Here is a 15,475-nt window from a genome sequence, read left to right as displayed (position 1 = left end):
TGTTTTAGTGTTCCCCGTTTATATATATATACATATATAAATGTGTGTGTGTGTGTGTGTGTTGTTGTTGTTGAATTGGTAATTTCCTTAGCTTGCTTGAAGGCTTTGCATTTGGATTTCAAGTCCCTTTTTGACATTTTTTTTAATATGGATTTACTTATCATATAGGGATCAGAATTAAAGATTACCTAATCCTTGGGCAAGATAATTGTCAGGCTTCTCCTGTATAAAATATGCTGATCTTACAACAGTTTGCTGTACTTCTGCATAATTCATTGTAGATAGAGGACCTGGTGTAGCTTTAAAGATATAAAGATTATCCTGGATATCTTGCACATAGTTTTATATTTCTCTTAATAATAAGATTTTGCTGGTGAAGTTGCATTTAAAAAGGGAGCTATATTGGTAGGGAGACAATGTTATCCAAATGTTTAATGGATATAACATCAGACCATGTAGCATGTGCTGCCTAATCATCTGATTAGTGCATTCAAATAATGCTATATAATTTTTTTGTTAGTTTAGAGCATGTGCTTTATTAAGTCATGTCTCTTGAATTCACAAAGATCATGCACATTTGTGCTATTCTATTTGTTTTAGATCAAAGACTGATTGCTGGTTTGCTGTTGAGGGGCAACATCATTATTTCTTTCTTGTGAATCATTTTAGGCTGCATCTTATGTTTTTTATACTCGAGTCTTTTATTCTTATAATTAAAGATGGAAAGTCCATCATCTCTGACGTGGGTGTTCTGGAGCATTTATCCTCATCTACTTCATGTTATTTTGTTTTTATTTAAGTCTGCTGTTCATCTTTCCACGGAGGGCATATTTTAACTCAGGAATAGTCCAAATCCTTTGTCTCCTTGCTTTTTTTTTTTTTTTCTCTTGTCATATATGCTTTCCTGATTTTAAAAGAAATTGATGAACCACTTTACGTAATTTCTCAATTTTATTATCATTTAGGAATTATCTCATTCTATATTCAGAATATGTTATGTATCTCATAAACAATTTTCCTGCTTTTCAGTTTTCTTTTCTGAATGATGACTTATATCATTTGGAGTTTCTTGATAATTTGTCAATAATTTCTGTCTTACAACCATGTTGTGAACATCAAAGTTGTGTGGGTTCTGTAATCTATTATTTCCATGTTTTGTTTAAGAATTACATGAGCTTATATATCAAAGTTTTACTCTACAAGTGCATTAACAATATAAAGGATGCTGCCCATTGTTTAGCCTTTGGCTATTGATCCAAGTTGACTTCTATAATGACAATCAACTTTCAAGATTCATCTTAATCATATATTTTGTGTATGATTGCCATCCACCACTTAAAGCGGTTAGGTATGTGTAAGTGTCATGGTGTTTCCTTTTTGCTATTTTTTTATTTTTTTCTTCAGTTTGTCTTAGTGCAATTTGATTGTTTGACAAACAACATCTAAATTCAATGATTGTGGTTTAATAAAATTGTTGTTTCTTGATAGTTAGACTGTACTGGCTCTTCATGCTCCAGAATCATTTTTGTTTCTTTCTTGGAAAATAATTGATAAATCTTCAATGAATTAAAGATTACTTGAGGACTAATTAACATGACAATTTTCATGTATTCTGTCAGTAATTGATGTTCTAGTCACTAACAAAATGATCTCTGTTGTTTTCTCTGTTCTTTTATTGAGATTCCAATGCATTCAAGCACATGCAAGCACCACTATCCAGTCATGCTTATGTGGCAACAGATAGACTTTGTTTTGCTTGTTTGCCTTTTATGCAGTTATAACATTACAGAATCATTTATCAAGTCATTGAAGCCTTTCTCACGATTCTTTTTTTAGGTGTTGTTTGGCTCAGCTTATGGCTGAACCAAAAACACTTAGCTTATAAGTTAAGTGTTTTTGAGGTTTATATTTGCGTTTGGATGGATTTTTTTGGATAAGCTCAAGCGGTGAAATAAGCCCAAATACAACTTATTTTATAAGCTGCAAAAGAACAACTTATGAAAATAAGCAGTTTTTGATAAGCTAATTGGTTAAGTGCAATTATTAAAATGCCCTCAGCCAATCCAAAAAAATTACATGCTTTTATATTTCCCCAAATTCTCTCATCAATGTAATAAGAAGAAAAACAACAAAAAGACCAATAATAATAATAATAATAATAATGATAATAATACATTTAATTGTAATATTAACAATAGTGACAAATATTATTTATTTGTTAAGTCAGATATGTGAGTAATATATAATTATTGAGTTATTATCATAATTTAGTAAATGGGTATTTTAGTAATTTATCGCTATAAAAGTACTTTTGAAATCAACATCTAAACAATTTCACAACTGCAAAAGTGTTTCTGAATCTAATACATCTAAACAAAAAAATATACATAGGCACTTAACTTACTCTAAAAGTATTTTTTCCAAAAGTGCTTCTACAAAACTTTTAAAAAGTACTCTTTTTTTTTTTTTTAAGCCAATCCAAACAAGCACTTAGTGCAGTTGATGTTTGGTTAGTTGCAATTACACTAAAATATATTTTATGGTCTTGTTTAATTTGTAGTTATGAGATTAACTCAAGTTTAAATCATGGCGGACTTGTTGTTGTGGGACATTGATAATGGAATTTATTGGAGTTAATGGTGTATATTTGGACGTGATATGAGATATCGAATCCATTTATAATTTTCACATAAATGATATATAGATGATTAGAGTGGCCCAGCGCACCTCAATAGCATCATGCTTAACATGCTCATAATGCTGGATTTCCATTGGACCAAAATTGTTCAATGTACACATTCAACGTAAAAAAGCTTCCTAGCTTTAGATACTACTGTGTGGAATCACTATAGACTATTAGAGGACTCTTTATCATTGTGTGGAATTACTAGTCTAGACTACTAGATTAGGACTCTTTATCATCTGACCGCAAACTAAAAGTTTGACAAGGTTGTTTGGTGTGTGTCCACTGTTATGGCTTGAGTCTTGCTTATCTGTAAATGAAAAATGACTATTCAGTTCTCCGTAGAAGTGTTTGTCTAGAAATGATGTGGCAATAACAAGAAAATGAAAACATTGCAATATTAAATGTCAAATGTGGGCACAAGCATACCATCTTTTTGAAGCTTCCACACAAAACTTTCAACAATTGAAATGCGGAAAACTAGTCTCAAGTGACAAGGATCTTATCCTCTCCTTAACAATTCACTTGTGTTTTTTATTGTTTTATCCATCAGAAGGGCTGCTATATATCTTGTTATTTTTGCAGTGTTATAGATTATTTTTGTTTGAATGCAACAAAAGAAGATGTTTAACTAAGAATATTATTGACATTAATTACATCTTGATTAGCACAAGATAGATTTATATGATTTTTTTTTTTCTTTTACTATTTTAACAATGGCTGTTTTTTCCTCATCAATACAAGATGCTTATGTCTATCAAATATTGAGAAATATTATCTTTGTATCTAAAAATTAAATGTATATATTTATATCAGTAGCGGAAAGGCAAAGGCAACACTGTTAGTGTTAGCTACATTGCTACCTTACTGCGATTGGATTGGTGGGTAATGATTGATTTGGGATTTCACACACGAGCCAATGCCGACAAGCGATAGTGACCGATGCTAGAGTGCAAACATGAGTGGGCCCCTGACAATTTGGGCAAATGGGCCTGCGCTTTGTTGGGTTTCACAAAGTCCCATGTGACTTTGAGCCCACTGTTTTCATGTTGTGTTTCGACACGTGTCCGATCGTGTTTGTTGATTTGGTTGGATGGCTGCGCGGTTCTTGTCGGCCAAACCACACGTAGGCACCGCTGTGTACGAGCTCAACCTCCACCCATGTTCTCTGTCTGGCAAAAAGTGAAATTAAAAAGGATCCGATTTGCATTGCGAGCCTAAGAAGTGGCGCCCCACTTACCAATTTTAAATAACCTCCCAGTTATTATTATTATTATTATTATTATTATTATTATTATTATTAATTTAAGTGGCTCCCCACTGCCCCAAGGCCCCCAAATCTCTCTATCTCTCTATCGACTCTCTATCTCTCTATCTCATTCATTTATCCATTATTTATGATGTCATTTCAAACGTCACCTTGCAATTTTCTTACCTTTTTTTAATATTAAAAATAAAAATAGTACTATATAAGCTGTATTTTTCTGATTGTGTCACTTCACCTTGGATTGATGATATTTTTCCTTATTATTTCTAGTGTCATTAGATAATCAATTTTTCACCTAATTATTTTCAACGTGTCACCTCTCAACGCTATGTCTTTTTAAAACACTTATAAGTATATCACATGCCAAGTATATGCACATATGTGAAAAGTTTGTGTAAGCTTCACATTATTTGTGTTTTAATTTTGCCCATGAATTAAAATTTAAGTTCGTTTTAAACACTTTATACAAGGGATTGTTAGTAAACCAAAAAGTTAATTAATATGTTATCATTATTTTTTATTTCAATAGCTCTATTAAATTTTGTAAAATATATTATTTTATATGTGTGGGTCATGCTAGTAGATATTATCTGCTTGATTAACACACATTGATAATGAAGTATTGTATTTATTCTATATTTAGAGTTATTTGGATTGTTAACTTTTGTTTATATTTATCTTGTGATCAAATTAATTCAATAAAAATAGTTTTTTTTAATCTAAAATTAAAATTATTTTATTTTATAAAACAGTATTTTGCGTGGATGCAAACCACGAAAGATGTATATTTCCACTCAAGTAAATCTGATCTGATATTTTATATGGGAGATTTTAATTTTTTAAAGGTGGAAATAAAATAGAAATAAAATGAGGAAAATAAGGTATAATGACTAAGACAAAATAAAATGACAATTGTGTCCACGTCAGTAGTGGACCTACAATCACATGTAAATTGGGCCTATTGATGTGATTCAAGATAACCATTGCTATTGGTACACAACTTAATGCCTTGAGTCATGACGAAAATAATATTTAGAAATAATAATCTTGTATTTTTCATTTAAACTCATCTTAAATCTATTAACTATTGTTCTCTAATATTAAAAAAAAGAAAAGAAAGAAGAACATTTTAATCCACTTGAAAATGTCACTTATGTTATCTGAAATTTGATTAGCCAAAGAAACAATTTAAAAGATGCCATCTTTCTTATGAAACTCATTAGGATATCGTGCTCGCTAACTTGTGTGTCATATTTTTTTTTTTAATAAATCTGTAATTTATCTATATTATTAAAAATAAATAAATAGGATGGCGTGTGTTACATCATTGTCATGTTACTTTTTTTTTAGCCTCCATTGATATCTTGTTCAGACAACAAGGTCACACATATATGTTTATTTTGAATCATCAATATATAACAATACTTTAAACAATGTCTTAAGTTTCTTGATTAAGGATATATTTATATTATACAATGAACTAATTACAACACCTAATTTTTTCAATTTATTATTACATAATTAACAATATTTAGTGAAATTCAACTTTAAATTTTTTTGTTTGTAACTATGTTTGATTGTTGCAATTTCTTTCCCAAGAATAATAATTAAACTTTGGACTTATTAAATAACGATATATAAATAAATTCATATGCACATTCAATTATAAAAATCTTTGATGAGATTTAAACTTGAAACTTTTGTTTAATATGATAAATTTTAAAAATAATTCAAATCAGTAATTCTATGTCCTATAGAATCCATAGATGAGAGTAATCAATAGTTAGTGTTTGTATTTATTTTTGGACATCAACTTAAGACAAGATTAGGTTTGGGGAAAATTCCACAACTAAACAACCAGACAAAGTTGTGTAGAAAACTATTTAATGTCACATCCCATTTAACTTTTAGCAAAGGTGGCATAAAAACAGGGTGGTCAAAACACTAGGGAGGAAATGTGAGGCTTTGCCATTCTTTCTTTCTTTCGGAGTGCTATGAACCATTGATATGTTTTAAGGTCAAATGGACATCTTATTCACATGTTCATATATTTATTTTGAGTACTTGAGGACATCTAGAAGATAATAATATGGCAAGTAAATAAACATACACACACGCACGCACAAAGGTTAAAAGTTTAATTAACTTGATTATGATTGGGTTGAGCATTGGTTGTGGTTTAATAATTGTATATATATATAAATACATGGGTTTCATTTCAAGCATGTTCTCTAGTTGGTGCTTGATACCCAACTTAATTTGATGTTTACTGGTCCCTGAATATGATTCCTTTAGTAATGTCTCTTCATGTATAGAGTCTTTGTTATTATCCTTCATTTTTTTTTTCACTTTTAAAGAAAAAATAAATAAATTATGGATGAGCTATATTTTATTTAATTGATAAAAAAATAAAACAATAAATCCATCTGTAAAAAAATTGTTTACAAAAATTGATATAAATAAAAGCTATTTTTTTTTTCAGTAAAACACATGCAAGTATGGTTTTGAATTAGAAAACAAGAGGAATAAATTCAGTACCATTTTCATTGGTTAATTTTAAAACTCTCACATTTTATAAAATATCGCATTATAGTTTTATGTTTGACGGGTTTCGTTTAAAGAAAAAAATAATTTAGAAAATTTTATTCGTTTGCAGCACATGCAGGCCAAACACATCCCACGAGCACTAGTTCTCATTGTCTCCCACCAAACTTTTATTTTTTGTATTTTTTTTTATAATATTTTTCTTTCTAAATTGATTTGATACGTATATATGTTCATTAAATAATGAAAATTCTATTTTTTGAAAAAAACAAAATGATTTGAATGACATAACCAGTCAACAAATATGTTTGATTTCTACAAACAAAAATTTAAACACATTATACATATGAATATATGTATTTAAAAAATATCACCATCAGCCACATAAGTGTGACCAATATTAGAGTTCTTTAGTGAAAATTTCCACTTTTCATACTTGTTTTAAAAATCTAATAGTTTTGATTCATTGAATATATATAAATGGTTGAATGAATTATATTAGATTAGGTGAAAATGTATGTTGAGCGTGCACATGCACATGCTTCTTAGTTCTTACCTTATCCAATCTTTTTAACTTTTTTTTTGTTTTCATGTAATTATTTTAATGCTTTGAGTTCACAGATTCCTTGTCGACAGCCAACAAGAGTGAGAATAAAAAAAGAAAACAAACAAATAGAAGGGAAAAAAAATAAACAAATTGACATCTCTTTGTTTTTTTGTTTTTTTGTCCTTTAATTTGATAGTCTCTGCATCTTTAATGTGTTCTTTCCCATTTATATGTCTCACTTTTTCTAAAATAAATAAACAAACAATCCTTGTCTTCAGTTTTGTATTTCCAAAGCACAACTTTTATCATTGGAAATGTGTATAAATTAAGTTTAACTACTCACATGAAAGAGCAAATGTCTTTTGAACTCTCCAAACTCCAAAGAATAGACCATGTTTGTGCTAGTTAATGATTTAAGTAATGAGATTATATATATGTAACAAATTAAACTAGAACTAGTTGCATGATTTGCGTTGAATATACCATGCATTATATAGTATATAACCTCTGGTTTAATGGAGAGCAATAGGCCACATCTCACCGCCAAATAAATAAATAAATAAATAAATAAAATGTTCAAACACATGTTCTACATATCTCATTGCTTGCTACCATTAAAGTTTAATAACAAGTACAGTAATTAAGAATTAAAAATAAGGGAATAAAATTATCGAAACAAGGTCACATGGATCATTATTGCACTGATTTGCACCATAATTCCTAATGGAATGCGCTTAATTAATTAATTCCAAAACAACATCCTTCGCTCCTTTCTCTTTCTTTGCACATCATAATCACGGCAAATTAATTAATTAATTATTTCAGTCCAAAGTCATAGAATTTTTTTTCTTTGAATAAATCAATGAATTTTTTGTACATAACAAAGTACTTTTTAAATTGAGTTGTTTATACTTTTTTTTCAATGGTCAGAATTTTACTAATCTTTTAAAGCATGGTATATTTCAAATTCAATGTATCCACTCTGACTACTTCTTTTACATATTATTATTATTATTATTATTTTAACTTCTGTACATTTTATTCGTTGCAAATATTAATAATGAGAGTTTTTATAAATCTGTAATTTTTTTTTTAATAATAAACGACAAGCGCTCTTTTTATATAAATATAACAATACCAAACATATTAATAGAAGTGGTTTATCCACCTTTTCAAAAAGTACCAAACAAACCCGGCTGTAAATTATTGATATAGCACATTTTAATTAAAATACAAATAAATTCATAACATGGCATCCAAAACAAGAAACAAAACAATAAAGTGGACTATGAGTCTATGATCAAATGGCAACTTAGGCCAAAGTATGTAATTTTTTTTTCACTTTATTGTAAAAAAATAAATAAATCACATGCGTTAAATATAAGATTTTTTGGGCTCCCACCATAAGCATAGTGAATGCATTTAAAAAAAAAAACCGAAGGTAGAGAGGTAGGAAGTCAACCATTACCAAAGAAAGTTGAACCCATTAAACACATTATGAAATCAAGTGCGTGGGAGAAGTAAATTATATATTTCTAAAATAGTTGCTTATCTTTTTTTTTAATTTTTTAGTTTTTTTTTTCTGTCAAAAGTGATAAGATTTGTAAAAAAGACAAGCATGTAAAAAATTTATTAGCTACAGTAGTTTAGTATATCTTTTGGGATAAATTCCCCTATCATAATATAATCACATAGAGGAAAAAACACTGTTTCTCCCAAATAAGACACATATTATGACCAATTAACAAAATTGATCAATAGTCCTTGACCCTATTGTATAATTTGTAAACAGTATTGATGAACATCATTGCGAGAGCAAAGTTTCAACCACACCCTCCTTATGTGTTTTATGGTGAGTTATTATTGGACTACTGGTAACTTCTTGTTACTTATCTCTTTTTGTTGAGTAGAAGTGGTTATTAGCCTCTTTTATCAAGTGAAAAGAGCCAATACCAGTATGATTTAGTGGCAAAAACACTTTGACTGTGTATGGATAGGTGCGGGTTCAAAACCCCCTACAATACTGTAAAGTATTGTCCATCTTTTTACATTGGGTCCCAAAGTGGGTCTCATGTGAAAGAAATCTTATTCACACACCTCCACGTTTGCATAATATAAGGATTTACCTTAATGGGGTTAATAGTCTCTAATATATCATCTTGGATACATAGGATAGGTCCTCATTTCCCTTGTGTTAATCTGTCTCACATGGTAAATCTTTAGAGCCTGTTAAGTTATCATAATTAGTACATTTACATTTTTTTTTTTTTTTGAAACCTCTTGAATGGGAGTGCTCCTCCTGTTGCTATTTGTCCAAAAATAAATAAATAAAATAAATATTCTCTTTACAAAACCGTCTTTGAAATTGTTTTTTAATAATTATGGATAGACCTAAACCTTATAACTTTTTAGGAGAGAGGGATGAAATACTAACTATTATAATATAGGGATAGTTATGTTAGAAACATTTGATCAATGAAGATAATTATAAATTAAAAAACGAGTAATAATGTCATTAACGTCTATGTAGAAAATTGAGGGTTTAGATTTTTTAAAAAAATATGGTTAAAGAATTAAATGGTGTATGTGGAATGCTTCCACGGTATTGTAAAAAAAAAAACACTTTACTCACTGATTTATTTAAAAATAAAAATAAAAATATGTAAATGATGAACAGAACACATACCATGTTCAAATGTTTACTTTTGAATGACTGCTAATTATTTTCCCTGTTTACTATTTACTTTTCGCTTTAATGATTATTCTCGTTCGCTTATTACGTTGAGAGTCGTTGCAACAGCAGCCGTATTTCACTTGAATTTTTTTTGTTAATTGAAAATGAGAAATCCTCATATGCATGTTTAACTCGATCAAAGCTTATTAAAAAGAAAAAAAAAGTATGGAGAGATTCACACGAATTTAAGAGTAAAAAATAAAGGAGAAAACCATAAGCGAGTAAATATTAATCAATCTCTTGTGGACGAAGCAAGCGTTGTTAACCGAAGAAGTAAAAGAACACGTGACAGTGAGTAGAAACAGAGAAGTTACTATACAGAGTGCAAAGAGATGGGGAGGAGAGATATAGTTGGTACTTGATCATGACGTTGGGGTTGAAATCGTCTGGCGCACACACACAAACACAGATATATATATATATATATATAATAAGAAAAGTCATTTAACGCACGAGTTATACGTGCTACTCTTCTCCTTTTCGCATCATGTGTGGCTGACAATGGTGGCAAACAAAGCATAGCTGGTGACACTCTATAAAACAACTAGCAAAACCCAGCAAGGTCCCAACCCCCCTCCCTCCCAGTCCTTATCCATCATCTCCCTCCCTCTTATTACTTTGTGTTTGCATATATATATATATATATATATAAAGGAAGCGGTGCTAGATAGATTATATATAGTCAGTCGACTCCCAAGGGTGGGTGGTGTGTTTGTTGGTTATTCATGGATTCAATGGAAAGCATGGTCTCAAGTCTTCAGACATACATGTCCTTGGCCTTCTTCTTATTCACTGGTGTTTTTCTCATATTTGCTCTAGCGCTGAAGATCTTGAGGTCGAGCCCATGGTGCAGCTGCGACGTGTGCCGAGCCTACGCGTCGTCGTCGTGGACGGCGGAGTTTGACAATCTCTGTGACTGGTACACGCACTTGCTGCGGCTCTCTCCGACACGCACCATTCACATCCATATCCTCGGAAACACCATCACGGCCAACCCAGACAACGTTGAGTACATGCTCAAGACTCGGTTTGATAACTTCCCCAAAGGCAAGCACTTCTCCACCATCCTCGGTGATCTCCTTGGCCATGGTATCTTTAATGTTGACGGTGATTCATGGCGGTTTCAGAGAAAGATGGCTAGTCTTGAGCTGGGTAGCAACTCCGTCCGATCTTACGCTGCTCGGATTGTGTCCGATGAGGTGCACGACAGGCTTCTTCCTTTTCTTTCCTCCGTCGCCGGCACCGGAGGAGTCATTGACCTTCAAGACGTTTTCCGCCGGTTCGCCTTCGATAGCATAAGCAAGATCTCATTCGGACTCGACCGGGGATGTCTCGAGCTGCCGGTTCCGATGTCGGAGTTCGCTGCGGCATTTGACCTTGCCACGAGACTCTCCGCACAGCGGGCGACAGCAACGTGGACGGCAACGTGGAAAATCAAACGGTTGTTCAACTGGGGATCTGAGAAGGAGCTCCAGCGTGCTATCCGACTTGTTAACGTCTTAGCGGAAGAGGTGATAAGACAGAGGAGAAAACTCGGGTTCACAGAGAACCATGATCTACTATCCAGATTCATGGGCTCGGTCAACGAGGCCAAATACCTCCGTGACATAGTCATCAGCTTCTTACTCGCCGGGCGCGACACGGTCGCATCAGTTTTGACCAGCTTCTTCTTGGAACTATCAAAGAACACGCGCGTTCAGCGCGCGATACAGGACGAGATCAACCGTGTTTTGAGGAACTCGAGCTCGAGCTGCGAGTTCGACCAGGTGGTGAACTACGAGCAAATCAAGGAGATGCACTACGTGCACGCGGCGCTTTACGAGACCTTAAGGCTTTACCCACCCGTGCAGCTCGATTCCAAGTTCTGCTTGGAGGACGATGTGCTCCCAGATGGCACGTTCGTCAGCAAGAACACGAGGGTCACGTACCACCCCTACGCGATGGGCCGGATGGAAGACGCGTGGGGTCCCGATTGTGAGGTGTTCCGTCCCGAGCGTTGGCTTTGTGACGGTGTTTTCAATCCCGAGAACCCGTTCAAGTTCCCTGTTTTCCAGGCCGGGCTTCGAGTGTGCCTAGGCAAAGAGATGGCTATCATGCAGATGAAGACAGTGATCGTGTCCATTGTTCGAGCATTTGACATCAATGCCATTAATGAAACCAGCAGCAGCCGACCCCCCAAGTTCGCACCAGGCCTTACAGCATCCTTTGCCTCCGGTCTTATGGCCCGCGTGAGCCGTAGAACCTCCAACGATGGCACTTGCTCATGCTAGCTATTCCAATGTAGAGGATGTTTGATAAAATTCACACCATCATCATCATCATCATCATCATCATCATCATCCTCCTCCTCCTAAACGGATGTAACATATATTCTTGTGATTGGGATAGGATACATGGCTGATTGTACATATATATATATTTATATATTTATATATTTCACTATTGGAAGCTTGATCGAAAATCAAGAAATTATTAATTATGCGTTGATTGGCTACATCTCTGGTGTGCTTGATCTGTTTTTGTTCTTCTTCCTCTCCACCAATCTTTTGTAGGAGAAGGTACACCTGGGAAGATACCTTGGACTGAAATTAAGACTTGCAGTTAAGCATCGGATTCTTTGAACTTGAGGTTCTTAAGAACTCTAGTCATTACCACACTTTTTTCTCAATATATGTATATATATATATATTCATGGTTCAGTGCCTCTCGACGTTCAGCATCACTCTGTTTGGCTTAATAATGAAGCTACGAGCTAGTTAATTATTATATGTGTATATATATATATATACATAATAGTGTATTAATTTGTCCTTGTTATTGCAACAGATATATATGCTTTGCTTTTTCAATGTCCATTATTGTTGTGTGTTCAGACTAAATTTTGAGAGTGATCTTTAGCTTGATTAATTACCCTCAACCATAATAATAAAAGATTAATAGTCACTGTGACATGAGTGGTGGGTGTGTCACTCAGCAAAGTGGATAAGCTGAAGAGGTCATGGAGCAACATGGATGGGGGAGAAGCTTTATTTTATCTTTATCCATCCATTCTTGTTTCACGTTCTGTTCTGACATCATTTCAATTCAGAAAACCGCATGCCATGTTTCATGGCCTCTTCCTCACTGATGACGTCCCCTTGTCAGATATATCTGATCAGGATGTTATTTTTAACGCATGTTTTATTAACACTAAACTAGTTTCATTATATTGTTAATTATAAACATCTTTCTCTCCTGCAACTTATTATATTTAAACTAGAATTGAACTTCATTGATCACCCTCCACACATTTAATCAAAAAATCATGCATGTTGATGATGCAGCACTGCATTGATTGCCTTCAAAGACTGATAGCGCAAGTAAAATAGACTCCTCAGTGAACTACCTACCCTTGAGACCTCCTCTTTAATATTTTGTCTAAAACTAGAAAGTAGAGATTCTTACTCTATTCCATGCAGGATCTCCATCCGGATACCTTCTTTATATCTTCTGATTACTGCAAGGTCTAGATTACTCATCAATATATCTATTCTTGCACACCTTAAACATTTTCCTACTTTTTCTTTTGTAGTTTTCTTTAATCTCAGATATCATTAGAATCATGTTAATTTCCATTACCAAACACATGAATTTCCATTTCATTGTGTTCAATTCTTTCTATTTTTATTGGAAGCAACCAAAAATTAATAGACATATCAGCTGGGGATAGTTATGTCTTAATTTGTCCTCTCACAACATAATTAACATGTTAATTATGATTCCTTAATGATAGGTAGAAGACAAGGTTGTTCATCGATGTACATGTCCTTTAATTCCAATTTAATTAATTTATCTTGTTTGTTATCAATTATGATATACTACAGCCAATTAGCCAAACCATCTATGGTTTTGTGTTATTGATTGATTTAAGACTTTGTATTCTTTTGAGAAGTGTTAAATATTTTCTCATTTAAGATAAAACAAAAGCATGCCTGTTTGCCCTTTCCGCCACGTGATTTTCTTATCAATTCTCAGAATAATCAAGTTTGAGACATAGCCATTAGATTCCTTGTAAAACCAGGCACGATGCAGTGCCTCAAATAATTAAAAATTTTATTTCTTTAAAATATAAGGACGATTTCATATTAGCCCACTTGATAGAATGATTGCCTTGATGACAAATGGAAGCCATTATAGTAAGTTAGCAATCAGATTAATGGCCTTAATTAAGTCAATATTCAAATAAGTTATATGTATTTTCTAATTGACGGTGAATAAAATATTGATCACCACCAATTTAATCAAACCAAGGAAAACATAAAAAAATAAAAATAAAAAAAAAACAAAAAACATGCTTCATATTTATAGTGATATTCCATCTATATAGATACAGACATTTTGGGGTGTCTCGTGTATTGCAATGAAAAACCTACATTGCAAAATTTTTTCCTACAAATGTTTTTACTATAATAATTATTTTTTAAAAATAAAATTGTAATGTTTGTTATTTCCAATCGAAAGTTATAATTAAAATATATGCAAAGTTAATTTAACTATTTAGTAAAGATATATTTTCCCAGTAAGATCATTTTAATTGTCAGATTTGGTTTTAATTTACGTTTTTAAATTGCATACCCTTTGTCTTGTTTAATTTTTTGTTATTTAATTTCATTGGTTCTTGATGCTCTATTGTAGCATGTTTTGTCATGTTATGTTGATCTTGTGATATTAACATAGTTTCTTCTCGAATAAATAATGAAGTTCTTAATAATCTAAATAAATCAATACAAACCTCCATAAAAAAACTAACTAAATGAATAAACTCGTTTCAAGCGTCCATAATCTAAGAAAGCATGCAAAAACAATAAAGAATTGTTATACCTTGAATAGTTTAATGTGTGTGCATAGAGCCATATCAATTGCAAAAGTAAAACAAAATATGAGACAAGGAGAAACAAGGATAAAAGCATGCAGTGAAAACAAAGAAAAACAATAATAGTAAGGAAAAAGATATAATTAAAAAATAAAGCATAAAAAATAACAAAATTAAAAATTAACACTAAGTGAGCAAATCTTGAAAAAATAGATAATATTAAAGTTTTACATTTGTAGAACTTTTACGATCTACTTTACTATCCGTTCAAATAATCTTGCAGTTATAAATAATTTGTTATAGTAAATAAAAATGTAATTACAAAAAAGTCACTTATTTTACATATAATATATAACATACATGTGAAAGTATTCTATAAATTTTTTATATTATTTTAAAAAAATAATTAAATTGATATATACCAAAAAGTCTCATTCATCTTCTATCTGTCATGTCAATTTTTTTCAATAAATTCATGATTTATTTTTAAAAATAAAAATAAAAAGAATCCAAATAGATCCAATGGAGAAGATAACGACCGCAAGATCAATTGCAATTGTTTGTGAACTTAACAATAAATATGTATATCACAATAAAAAAAATGATATTTTTCTTGTGCATATGTTTGGCTGTTTTGTATGATTAAATCCAACACAGCCCACAAATTTTGGAGGTTGTAATGAAAGGAAAGGGAAGTGAAATGAAATGGGTACCACATTCATGAGATTGTACATTGTACCGGGACAAGTCTAATCACATGATATGATGTGGTTTCAGTGGTCTTACGTGGAAAATCAAGGGCGGAGAAAAATGTATTTCATCCTTTGGCTTCAATCCCAAAATGGCTT

The 15,475-nt window shown here is 32.0% G+C and overlaps 1 protein-coding gene across 1 annotated transcript; it reads left to right on the top strand.

Annotated features, from left to right (window-relative positions):
• The first annotated feature begins 10,343 nt into the window (after positions 1-10,343).
• Positions 10,344-12,251, top strand: LOC120270920 (cytochrome P450 94C1). The gene has a single exon (XM_039278000.1). The coding sequence runs from the start codon at positions 10,501-10,503 to the stop codon at positions 12,043-12,045; it is 1,545 nt and encodes a 514-aa protein (XP_039133934.1). The 5' UTR covers positions 10,344-10,500; the 3' UTR covers positions 12,046-12,251.
• Positions 12,252-15,475: the final 3,224 nt, after the last annotated feature.

The sequence above is a fragment of the Dioscorea cayenensis genome, chromosome 10 (assembly GCF_009730915.1).
Source record: "Dioscorea cayenensis subsp. rotundata cultivar TDr96_F1 chromosome 10, TDr96_F1_v2_PseudoChromosome.rev07_lg8_w22 25.fasta, whole genome shotgun sequence".
In the NCBI taxonomy this organism is placed as follows: domain Eukaryota; kingdom Viridiplantae; phylum Streptophyta; class Magnoliopsida; order Dioscoreales; family Dioscoreaceae; genus Dioscorea; species Dioscorea cayenensis.
The sequence above is the reverse complement of the archived record's forward strand: the minus strand, read 5'-3'. Positions and strand labels throughout refer to the sequence as shown.

Excerpts from the sequence above, each read along its gene's own strand:
- LOC120270920 (XM_039278000.1), top strand. The coding sequence starts at position 10,501 with ATGGATTCAATGGAAAGCATGGTCTCAAGTCTTCAGACATACATGTCC.